Below are 12534 nucleotides of genomic sequence, written 5' to 3'. Positions count from 1 at the left end.
ATGAACAAGAAACTTTAATGTGTTATAACATTTGTAACCTTTTTTATTAATGTAATTAACATATAGTGTTATAATAGTTTGAGATGTACAATATAACGATTCAGCAATTCCATACATTACTCAGTGCTAACTTCTATCTTTTTTTTTTTTTTAAGTAGGCTCTACACCTAACATGGGGCTTGAACTCACGACCCTGAGATCAAGAGTTGCATGCTCTACCGACTGAGCCAGTCAGGCACCCCAATTAGTGCTAACTTTTAAACAAATTATAAATCTAGATTTCATAAAACTTTTGGTTCTATCATATGCATGAGTTATTACGACTGACAATGAGCTAAACAAGTAATTTAAAACTTGGAAGAAGTTTTAAGTTGAAAAAGTTTTCAATGAAATAAATATAATGCATATTATAAGTTAATTGATGCCTTGGCATTTAATAAATAACAAGGTGATATTTCAGTAAATATTAATTTAATTTGTTTTAAAAAATCAAATGTTTGAGCAATTCTACCTTGATTTTTTTTTTTTTTCAAAATAGCATTCTCTACCTTAAATCTGACTGTATAGCACAATCAAAATTTTAACAGCTTGGTTTCAAATTAAATGAAATTTCTTCTTTCACAGTCAAAAAGAAACTGAAGTAGTAAGAATCCATAATCAGCTGACATTACCATCATGAAGAGTCATATCAGACTTTTATTTTCACTTTGGCTTTCTTTCAAGGAAAAAACACTTTGTAAAATTTGAATGCACTCGTACCCTCAACATTGCTACTTGAGCTTTGTAAGACTATGAAAAAGAGGGGAGCCTGGGTGGCTCTGCTGAGCACCCAGCTCTTGATTTTGGCTCAAGTCATCTCTGAGTCCTAGGATCAAGCCTCACATGGGGCTCCACACTCAACAGGGAGTGTGCTTGAGGATTCTTTCTCTCTCTCCTCTTCCTCTTGCCCCTACCCGCCCCCATGTGTGCTTCCTCGCACTCTCTCTCTCTAAAATAAATAGATCTTAAAAAAAAAAAGAATATGATAAAGCAAATTATACCCAAGATGATAACCTTATTAGCTTGATGAGGAATTCAGGGTCCAGGACCAAAACAAAAAGAACTTCAAAGTCATCGAGATTAACCTTGCTCCAAAGTTGATAAAATCTGATAACAATAGCTACTGTTCTAATTCCAAGTTCTAAGTTAGGTGTTCAGCTACCAAAAATAAAGCAATGATGTGATGCTTATTTTCTTCCAACTTGAAGTACCTGCCTGAATAGACACTAAAAAAGTATAAAATCAAGTTCAAAAAAAAAAAAAAATCATCCAAGAGCTTGTATTCTCTAGAAGATGACATTAATAATCTATTTGACCTCATTAGCAGCACAAGCACCACTTGTAGAAGACCCTTACAGAATTAGAAACACACCAAAAAAAATTCAGGTTGGAAGATATCTCAAAAAAATCTATTCTGATCCCATCATTTTACAAAATAAGTAAAGGTTTAGAGGAATGAAATTAATTACTTAAGGTCAAAAGTTATTGTCAGGTCTCTAATACATTTAGTGCCTTACCCTTTCTCTATATAATCAGTCTCCCTTCTTTATTGTAAAAACAAGAAAAAGAAAAAGAAATTACTTAAATCAGAAATGCTTCATTATGCATTTTATATGGCATACAAAATAGTAAGTTATATTGCTTCCCCTAATAGAGAGTAGCTTCCTGGGTGCCTGGGTGGCTCAGTCAGTTAAGCGTCTGCCTTCAGTTCGGGTCATGATCCCAGGGTCCTGGGATCGAACCAGGCATCAGGCTATCCGCTCAGCGAGGAGCCTGCTTCTCCCTCTCCTTCTACCTTCCGCTCCCCCTCCTTATGCTCACTCCCTCTCTCTGTCAAATAAATAAATAAAATTAAAAAAAAAAAAAGTAGCTTCCTCTACTATTAAGAGTCAGGGACAAATTCAATTTCCTCATTTTTCAGGATTCATAAATATACACATAACACAATAATCGTTAAGTGTTGATGATAATAAAAGAAACAAAAGAAATTAAAAAGCATCACTGCCTCAAGAAGGTATGTGCTATTTTGTGCTAATAAGAGTTAACAAAATAAAATTTGGAAGAATCAAGGCTTGCTTTTTTTCCTATACTTTCATTTGGTCAAACAGCAGGAGTCATGGTATTCCACTGCCCAAACTACAGGACTAATATGAGACACTGACTTTATCACTTTAAATTAACGTCCCAAACGGATCCTTATCACTGCCTTTAATCCTTCCCTAGATCATTCATTAGGTCTATCTCCTAGCAGACTAGTTCAGTTTCTCTGTCTTCACACTCAGCTTCTCAATCAGACCCTGCTTCCTAAATCACTGAGAAAACTGAAGCAGTCAAAAGAAAAGTTCCAGAGACACTCCACACTAAATTTGTACACCTGTAGGCATTTGTACCCATAATATTCTGTCTTCTCCCTAGTAATCACAAACTATCCAATTCCTATCTATACATTATCTATACACTGTACATTATTTTGCATTAAGATACTCTTATACATTGTTAGGATACTAGGATGCCCTAGTATCAAAAACTATCCAATTCCTATCTAAAAGTCATTCTCACCACTCATATAGTAAATTCTATGGTCCCTCTTGCCTATTAAGGACACACTGTGATAATTCTTCGTTCTCAATTTCATCACCAAAATTTCCCTCTCTATTGGCTATTTGTCCCAGCTTAAAAATAACACACCTTCTCTTGCCTCCAAATCCCTCAACATCTATCACCTCAATTCTTTGCTTCCTTTTGCAACAAAACTCTTTGAAAAACTTAATTTCATTCTCTGTCTCCAATTCCTCTCCTCCCGTTCTCTCTTAAACTAATCATACTCCAGTCAAGCATCTTTGCACCCACCACTAAGTCGACTTGCTCCCATCCCATCTCCCATGCTAAAAACAATGGCCAATTTTCTCATCTGACTTAATTTAGCAACATACGACAAAGTTAGTCACACCATCTTCATGATATACCTTCTTCACTTGGCTTCCAGAATCCACTCTCATACTTTTACCTTACTAACTGATCCTTAGGATAGAGGATTTGATAATCGCATTTAATCTTATACTCTCATGACTTTAAATATTATCTAAGGGGAAAAAAAAATAGTCCAAGCCTGTTCCATAGACACAGACCAAGAAAAATGACCTTAGGTTTGAGTCTCAAAGCACAGTTTCCTTGAAATGTAGAAAGTTAAAATTCACATGGAAAACAATGTCAAGATCTGTGCTGTACAATGTAGTAAGCCACTAGCCACATAATGCTATTTTATTTAAATTTTTAAAGAAAATTCAAAAATCAGTTCCTTAGTCACACTAGTTGACATTTCAAGAGCTCAATAGCCACATGTGGTTAGTGGCTACCATACTGGACATTCTCAATGCACAATACAAATAAGGAATATTTCCATCATTACAGAAAATTCGACTGTTCTAGACCTTGTTTATTGTTAAATCTCTGATTTGTGTGGGCTGCACCTGAATTGTGAGGACTATAACTGGCATACATGACTGAGGGCCACATGACTAGAAGACAACTGGTTAATCGAGATAATGGCTTTCCTGTGCCAAAATGAACACAGGCTGTATTTCTTAGAACTAAACACATTATCCATGTACACTAGAGCCTAAAAGATGTGCTTGGACTGTAAGATGTCCCAAACAAGACAGCTGATGCTTCCCCATGTGAAATAGACTCCTCCCACTTCAGCCTTGTCTTCTACAACTAAGCACACCTCTACGCATTAATACAGTCCTGAAAGCTACACTTGGGTATTGAAAATGATGCTGCATATGCTAGGTTTTCTATCCCAGGTAAATTCAGTACCAAATTAAAGCCTCTAAGTTAGACAGTCAATCCAAAACTGAGAAAACTAGTAGTGGCTGTGCAGACTGATTTCCAGCGGAATTATGAACTGCTCTACACAGCAGCATCATTGCCTTCATTTCCCTATACTCCTGTACACTGTCCTGATCACAGCCTTTTACATCTAAGCATGTAAACCAGGCATTTTACATGGAGATCTAAAATCAAAGCTATATGACAATTACAAATGTGTATGTGTGTATATTATATATCCATAAATAGTATCTTCTTTCTTTAGGTTATATTTATATGTTATAAATGTTTTAATTATGCTTATTTGAAATGTTAAATTACATGGGAAACATTGTCAAAGTATCTTCTCTATATACATCTCCCCCTTTCAAACTTGAGTTTCCAGTGAAGAGATAGTCAATGATTAAACTGCTCAAACCAAGAACAACAATAAAGATGTCAAGCAGAATTCGGGGAAAAAACTGTATAAAATATTAAATAACATTTTGCACAATGACTGCAGATTGCCCTGTTTTAATTATACATTCTTAAAAATACTCTATAATGAATAACTTTGGCTGCTTTTAATTAATTATGATATCATGGTCATTTCTATGAAAATTTGCATATTGGGTTCTTATTCATAAACTCACTAATACTCTAAAAACATTACTTCTATTGGAACACAGCTCCTTTGGCTAACTAGAGACATATAACCTGCCATCCAAGATAATTACTACAATCTGGGAACTAAAGAAAAGAATAAGTAAGCATCAGTGACCTAATCAAGGGTTTTCCTCTTCCTAAAAGTCATAAATGTTCCAATAGCTGTTAAGAGAAAGAGACTAGATTATTCAAGCATTTTTTTTAGAATTATTAAGATATCCCATAAGCACAAAATTTTTAAAATGAAAATTCATAAAATACCACTCTCAGAGAGAGTTTATGCTTCATAACTGAATCACAAATAAATCTTCATATATTAAAAACAGAAATTTTTACCTTTTGATCAGGCAGGTTGAAAAGGAATTCTCTGTCAAAACGACCCGGCCTCCTAAGAGCAGGATCTATAGAATCAAGTCTGTTTGTAGCACCAATAACAACAATTTCACCTCTATTATCTAATCCATCCATAAGAGCAAGGAGGGTTGACACTATGGAGCTGTAACAAAAGTTTAAGACAAAATTATAAATTAAAAAAAGGAAAGAAAAAATTGTAAAAACTGCTGCTTATACTAAACTTTATCAGTCTTAAATGCTAATAAAATTATGGCATGAATAAATCTTAATGCAAAATAATGTACAGAAATCACTTTTGAAAGTATTCAAACAATACATTAATAGACACCTAAAGCACAGAAACAACAACAAAAGAGATTAAGGACTTCATCCAAATTAATAATTTTGTGCTATCAAGAAAAACGAAAAGGCACCTAAAGGAGAAAATATTTGCAAATTATATATCTGATAAGGGTCTAGCTAGGGTTCAGAATATGCAAAGAACAATTACAACTCAACAATATAAAGAAAATTAACCCAACTTAAAAACAGAAGATTTAAATAGACATTTCGCCATAGAAGATATACAAAGGGCCCATCATCAGGGATATACAATCAAAACCAAATGAGGTACCACTTTAAAGGTTTTCTTTTTAGAGATTTTATTTATTTATTTGACAGAGAGAGAGTACAAGCAGGGGAAGCAGCAGGGAGAGGGAGAAGCAGGCTCCCGCTGAGCAGAGAGCCCAATGCGGGGCTCGATCCCAAGACCCTGGAATCATGACCAAAGCAGAAGGCAAACGCTCAACCGACTGAGCCACCTAGGCGCCCCGAGGTTACCACTTTAAACCCACTAGGATGATAATAGTCAAAAAGACAAATAGTAAGTATTGGCAAGGATGTAGAGAAGTGGGAACATTCACACACTGCTTGATGGGAATGTAAAATGGTATACCTCTTTTGAAAACTGACAGTTCCGTCAACTATTAAACATAGAATTACCATATGATCCAGCAATGTCCATAAAAGACTTGTACACAAATGTTCATAGCAGCTTTATTCACAATAGCCAAGAAGTGGAAGCAATGCAAATGTCCAACAACCGATGAATGGATAAATCAATGAAATATAATTTGTCAATAAAAACAAATGAAGTACTGATAGACGCTATAATATGGATGAACCTTGGAAACACTGGGCTAATTGAAAAAAGCCAGTCAGAAAAGTCCCCATACTGTATGATTCCATTTACATGAAATATCCAATAGGCAAATCTATAGAAACACAATGTATTTTAAGGCTTGTCTAGGGTTTGAGGGGACTGAAGAGGCGGTTGGAGAGTGATGGGTAAAGGTTAAAAGGTTTCTTTCTTTCCGGAGAGAGGAAAATGTTCTATAATTGATTACGGTGATGGTTACACAACTCTGGAAATACACTGAAAGCCACTGAACAGTTTAAATGACTGAACTGTATGATATATAAATACTATCTCAATAAAACTCTTTTAAAAAAAGAAATATAAGGGTGCTTGGCTGGATCAGTCAGTAGAGTATGTGACTCTTGATCTCTGGGTTGTGAGTTTGAGCCCCACATTGGGTGTAGAAATTACTAAAAATTAATTATAATTTTTTTAAAACAGAACTATAAAAGTCTGTTTTAATAGACAGCAATCTTGGGGGGGGCTTTATGTCTGGCAATTTATATGATGTTTAGAGTTCCTATAGAATTACAGTTGCATTATTGTTATACTTTTGGATGATTTCTTTAGAATGGCTATTTTAACTAAGTTAAATTCAAAATCATTTTGTGCGTATTTTAGTTTTTCAAACTATGACAAACATTTCTGAATAAAAATGTTGAATGTCTAATTAACCATAGTTCTAGTAATAAAGGTCTTCCTAGTGTTCTCACTTCTATCCCTTTATTCTTAGTGCTAACACCTGCCTGAAATAACTTTTCCAATATGCTCAATAAGTTAAAGAAATCATTCTCATGCCAAATAAACTGTTCTAAATGTTTCTCAAAACTATAAACGGAACCAAAATGCTAGAGACCCAGTGTACATGTATAGTGAGGATTTGTTGCTTGTTCTTTCTAATTAAATAAGTGAAAATTAACGATCTAAGTGTCTCACTTCAAATATCAAGGGTACAAAATAAGCATCCTTAAGTGTAAGTTCATATTTAACCTCAAATTTTTCCTTAGTACATTCCAATCACAGATAGGTATTTCAAGTGTTTGTTAAGATTTATCAGCAGGGGCGCCTGGGTGGCTCAGTTGGTTAAGCGACTGCCTTCGGCTCAGGTCATGATCCTGGAGTCCCGGGATCGAGTCCCGCATCGGGCTCCCTGCTCGGCGGGGAGTCTGCTTCTCCCTCTGACCCTCCCCACTCTCAAGTGCTCTCTCTCATTCTCTCTCTCTCAAATAAATAAATAAAATCTTTAAAAAAAAAAAAAAAAGATTTATCAGCATTCTGGGGGCGCCTGGGTGGCTCAGTCAGTTAAGCATCTAACTCTTGATTTTGTCTATTAGTCTAGTCCTCCACAACATCAAATTATCTTAACCTTAAGAGGCCTTAAAAATCAGTAGAGCAAATATTCCCACCTTGTCTTCACTATTCTTATTCCTTTTTATTTCCATATAAATTAGAGTCATTTTGTCAAATCCTACCCCAAAAAAGTTGAACAGGATTATACTGAATCTATTGATGAATATGGAAGAACAAACAACTTACAAATATCCAGCCTCCCAACTCATGTACACGGTATTTCTCTCCATTTACTTAATCTTTCTTTAATGTTTCTGAATCAAGTTTTATTCTTTTCTCCAAAGATATAAAAGGAACTTAATTTACTCCTAGAGTCTTCTTTTCTAAATGAGTTTCTAAATAGTAATTTTACATTTTTATGCAGAAAATTGGTACACAGAAAGGCAAAATTCTCTATAATGATTGGTTTAACCCTGCTAGATGCTCATTACTACATCCAAAAAGTTATCTAGAGACTGCTTTGGAATTTCTACATACATAATTATATCATCTATAAATAATAACGGTATTGTTTATTCCTCTCCATTACACACTCCTTATATTGTTTTGTCTTACCAGACTACACTGATTGGGATCTATGTACAGCGTTGATCAGAAGTGTTCATAGCCATGCTTATAACTGTCATACTAAAGTTTTCATCTTTCAACATTGTTTGTAACAGGTTTTTATAGATACCTATATTCCTCATTCTCTGAGTGACCTTATCAAAAACAATTATTAAAGGGAAACCCTTCTACACCATTGGTGCGAATGCAAGCTGGTGCAGCCACTCAAGAAAACAGTACGGAGGTTCCTCAAAATGTTGAAAATACAGCTACCCTACGACCCAGCAATTGCACTACCGGGTATTTACCCCAAAGATACAAATGTAGGGATCCGAAGGGGCACATGCACCCCAATGTTTATAGTAGCAATGTCCACAATAGACAAACTATGGAAAGAGCCTAGATGTCCATCGGCAGATGAATGGATAAAGAAGATGTGGTGGATATATATACAAGGGAATATTATGCAGCCATCAAAAAAATGAAATCTTGCCATTTGCAACGACGTGGATGGAACTAGAGGGTATCATGCTAAGTGAAATAAGTCAGTCAGAGAAAGACAACTGTCATATGATCTCGCTGATATGTGGAATTTGAGAAACAAGGCAGAGGATCATGGGGGAAGAGAGGAAAAAATGAAACGGGACGAAACCAGAAAGGGAGACAAACCATAAGAGACTTAATCTCAGGAAACAAACTGAGGGTTGCTGGAGTGGAGGGGAGTGGGAGGGATGGGGTGGTCACAGACACTGGGGAGGGTATGTGCTATGGTGAGCACTGTGAATTTTATAAGACTGATGAATCACATACCTGTACCCCTGAAACAAACAATACATTATATGTTAATTTTTAAAAAGTTATAATAATAAAAAAATATTAAATTTCATCCAACATTTCTTCCACATCTATTGAGATGATTATATGATTTTCCATTAACATAATAATATGATAAATTTACCTTAATTGATTTCTCTCATATTAATCAAACCTTGTATATGTGAAATACAATCAATTTGATCATGATGTACTATCCTTTTTATATCTTCCTGGAAGTCACATGTTACTAGTTTGTTTAGGAGTTTTATATCCACATTCACAACTGAAACTGGATTCCAATTAACTTCGTCATACCGTTCTGAACAAGTTCTTTTTAAGTCTTTTGAAGATAAACTTGACATAAAAGACACAACATATTTAAAGTACATAATGGAGTAAGTTTTGAAGTGTGTATACACCTGTGAAATTACCATCACTATCAAAATAAGTTACATATCCAACACGCTCTTCCTCACGTCCCTTTGTTTTGTTTTTTTGGTTTTTTTTAAAGATTTTATTTATTTGAGAGAGAGAGAATGAGAGACAGAGAGCATGAGAGGGAGGAGGGAGGGAGGGAGAAGCAGACTCCCTGCTGAGCAGGGAGCCCGACTCGGGACTCAATCCCGGGACTCCAGGATCAATCCCTCCCTACTGCTCCTCCTTCACCTCTTCCAATCCCCAGGCAACTGCTGATCTATGTTCTGTCATTACAGATTAGCTTGCATTCTCTAAAATTTTTATGTATGGGATCATACAGTAAGTACTTTTTTTTTCTGGATTCTTTCATTCAGGTAATTATTTTGAGATTTACCGCACTGTTGGTTTACTAACAGCCTGTTCCTTTTTATGGCTAAGCAATATTCCATTATATGGATATACCACAATTTGTTTATTGATTCACATGTTGATGGCCCTTTGGATTGTTCCCAATTTGGGACTATTACAAAGAAAGCTATGAAGATTCATATACAAGTCATGGTTTTTTCTTAAAAGTTTTATACATTAACCTCTTAAGTTCAGGACTTTATCCTCCTAACCTTTAACATTTAAAGAATCTAATACATCACATTTTGCATTCCTAATACCACTTATCAATGTCTTCTTTTTCTCATGACCAAACATGCCAAAGGTTTGTTAAATTTATTACTTTTTTTTTCAAAGAAGCAACTTTTTGATTTCTTGATATCTATATATCTTTCCTTACAGTTCATATATTGTTTGCAATTTTCTGTTTACTAGTAACACAGAATTAAAATTAAAAGTTTTTTTTTTTTTAAGATTTTATTTATTTATTTGACAGAGAGAGACACACCAAGAGAGGGAACACAAGCAGGGGGAGTGGGAGAGGAGAAGCAGGCTTCCTGCGGAGCAGGGAGGTTGATGCGGGGCTCGATCCCAGGACCCTGGGATCATGACCTGAGCCGAAGGCAGACAATTCACAACAGAGCCACCTAGGCGCGCGAAATTAAAATAGTTCTTAACATCAAATAAAATTCTCTGCTTATATCTTTTTGTTATTTGTTTCATGAATTTTGTTTATCACTAAGCCTTGGAAATCAGTCATGATTTAAGCCAGGATATACGATCAAATTTTGTAAATCCTGTGTATGTCTGGAAACAGTGTTCATCCTATATTTATCTTATGTAAGTATACCCACTAGATCATAAATTAATCTAAATAAAACAATCTATCGGGTATTAACTTATTTTTTTGTTCATTTGTTCTTTTAATTACTGAGAGGCATATAATATCTCTCCACATGATTATCAGTTTGACTCTGCAGTTTTATCACTTTTTGTTTTTATACAATTTGAAACACAAAATCCAAATTTTTACAGCTTCTAATAAATTGAAGCTTTTATGGGGTGCCTGGGTGGATCAGTGGGTTAAGCATCTGCCTTTGGCTCAGGTCATGATCCCAATGTCCTGGGATCAAGCCCTGCATGGGGCTCCCTGCTAGTGGAGAGTCTGCTTCTCGCTCTGCCCCTCTCCCTGCTCGTGTGTTCTAATAAATAAATAAAACCCTTAAAAAAATTGAAGCTTTTATCATTATAAGTTGGTCTTCTATATATGTATAATAATGCTTTCTGCCTCACAGTCTATCTTGTCTAATACTAATACAGCAGTATTCTGTTAGTATTTACTTGGCATATTTTCATGCCATTTTATGAATGAGTATTATGGACATTTTACTTTTTTTTTTTTTGAAGATTTTATTTATTTATTAGACAGAGAGAGAGAGACAGTGAGAGAGGGAACACAAGCAGGAGGAGTGGGACAGGGAGAAGCAGGCTTCCCGCTAAGCAAAGAGCCCGATAAGGGGCTCGATCCCAGGACCCTGGGATCATGACCTGAGCCGAAGGCAGACGCTTAACAACTGAGCCACCCAGGCGCCCCTATTATGGACATATGAACAAAATAGTATGGGGCACCTGGGTGGCTCAGTCAGTTAAGCATCTGACCTTTAACTTTGGCTCCTGATCTCAGGGCCATGAGATCAAGCCCCATGTCTGCTTGGGATTCTCTCTCCCCCTCTCCTTTTGCCCCTCTCCCCAATTCATGCACTCATTCTAAATAAATAAAATCTTTTTAAAATAAATAAATAAGATAAATAAAATAAAATAGTATAACATGTGTATGAATTATTTCACTCAGCATTAAGTCTTTGAGGTTCATCCATGTTACATGTACCAGTACAAGGTAAACCGATAAAGCATGTGTCAGAATTTCATTCCTTTTTAAGGCTGAATTGTATGGATATAACACATTCTGTTTATCCATTCAGCAGTTGATGGACATATGGATTATTCCCATGTTTTGGCTATTATGAATAAAACTGCTATGAATATTTGTAACTAAGGTTTTGCATGTCTTTTCCCCACCATTTTACTTGGAATCTTTCTATATCCTTATATGTACTGAGTCTCTTATAAACAAAGTGCCATCCTTATTTTATTTTTCCCCAGTTTGACAATCTTTGTCTGTTAAAAAGAACATTTAGGGGAGAGCCTGGGTGGCTCAGTCAGTTAAGCCTCTGACTCAGTTTCGGCTCAGGTCACCATCTGATGGGTGGTGGGATGGAGCCCCGCGTCGGACTCTGCTGGAAGATTCTCTTCCTCAGCCCCTCCCCCCCACGCATTCTCTCTCTTTCTCTCTAAAATAAATAAATAAATATTTAAATCTTTAAAAAAAAAAAGAACATTTGGTCTGGGGCATCTGGGTGGCTCAGTCGATTAAATGGCAGACTCTTGATGTCTGCTCAGGTCATGATCTCAGCTCTGGTCATGATCTCGGCTCTGGTCATGATCTCAGGGTCCTGGGATCAAGCCCCGAGTTGGGCTCCATGCTCAGCAGGGAGTCTGCGTGAGGATTCTCTCTCCTTCCTCTCCCTTGGCTCCCCCCCCCACCATGCGTTCTCTCTCTCTCTCTTTAAAATAAATAAATCTTGGGCGCCTGGGTGGCTCAGTTGGTTAGGCGACTGCCTTCGGCTCAGGTCATGATCCTGGAGTCCCTGGATCGAGTCCTGCATCGGGCTCCCTGCTCAGCGGGGAGCCTGCTTCTCCCTCTAACCCTCCCCCCTCTCATGTACTCTCTCTTCCTCTCTCTCATTCTCACTCTCTCAAATAAATAATCTTTAAAAAAAATAAAATAAATAAATCTTTTAAAAAAACAAATAAAGAACATTTAGTCCCTTTAACATTTCATGTCATTTTTTATGTATTTGGGTTTAAATCTACAATTATATTTGTACTGTTTCTCCCACTGGTTCTATGAT

At 36.1% G+C, this 12534-nt stretch overlaps 1 protein-coding gene across 3 annotated transcripts in view; it reads right to left on the bottom strand.

The window, feature by feature from the left end:
• The window catches only part of LOC102744156 (ATPase family AAA domain containing 2B), a 102366-nt gene that overhangs the window by 76147 nt on the left and 13685 nt on the right, over positions 1-12534 (bottom strand). For 2 of the 3 annotated variants that reach the window (XM_031040102.2, XM_081832163.1), the window contains exon 3: positions 4852-5011. In XM_031040102.2, the coding sequence (XP_030895962.2) occupies positions 4852-5011 (160 nt within the window). Of the gene's footprint in view, positions 1-4851; positions 5012-8900; positions 10998-12534 lie in introns of those variants that run through there. The other variant, XM_081832164.1, reaches the window with a different exon arrangement.

Source organism: Leptonychotes weddellii, chromosome 10, assembly GCF_054177405.1.
Source record: "Leptonychotes weddellii isolate Sample4059 chromosome 10, ASM5417740v2, whole genome shotgun sequence".
NCBI lineage: Eukaryota > Metazoa > Chordata > Mammalia > Carnivora > Phocidae > Leptonychotes > Leptonychotes weddellii.
Note: the sequence above shows the minus strand (reverse complement) of the source record. Positions and strands in the feature narration are given on the sequence as shown.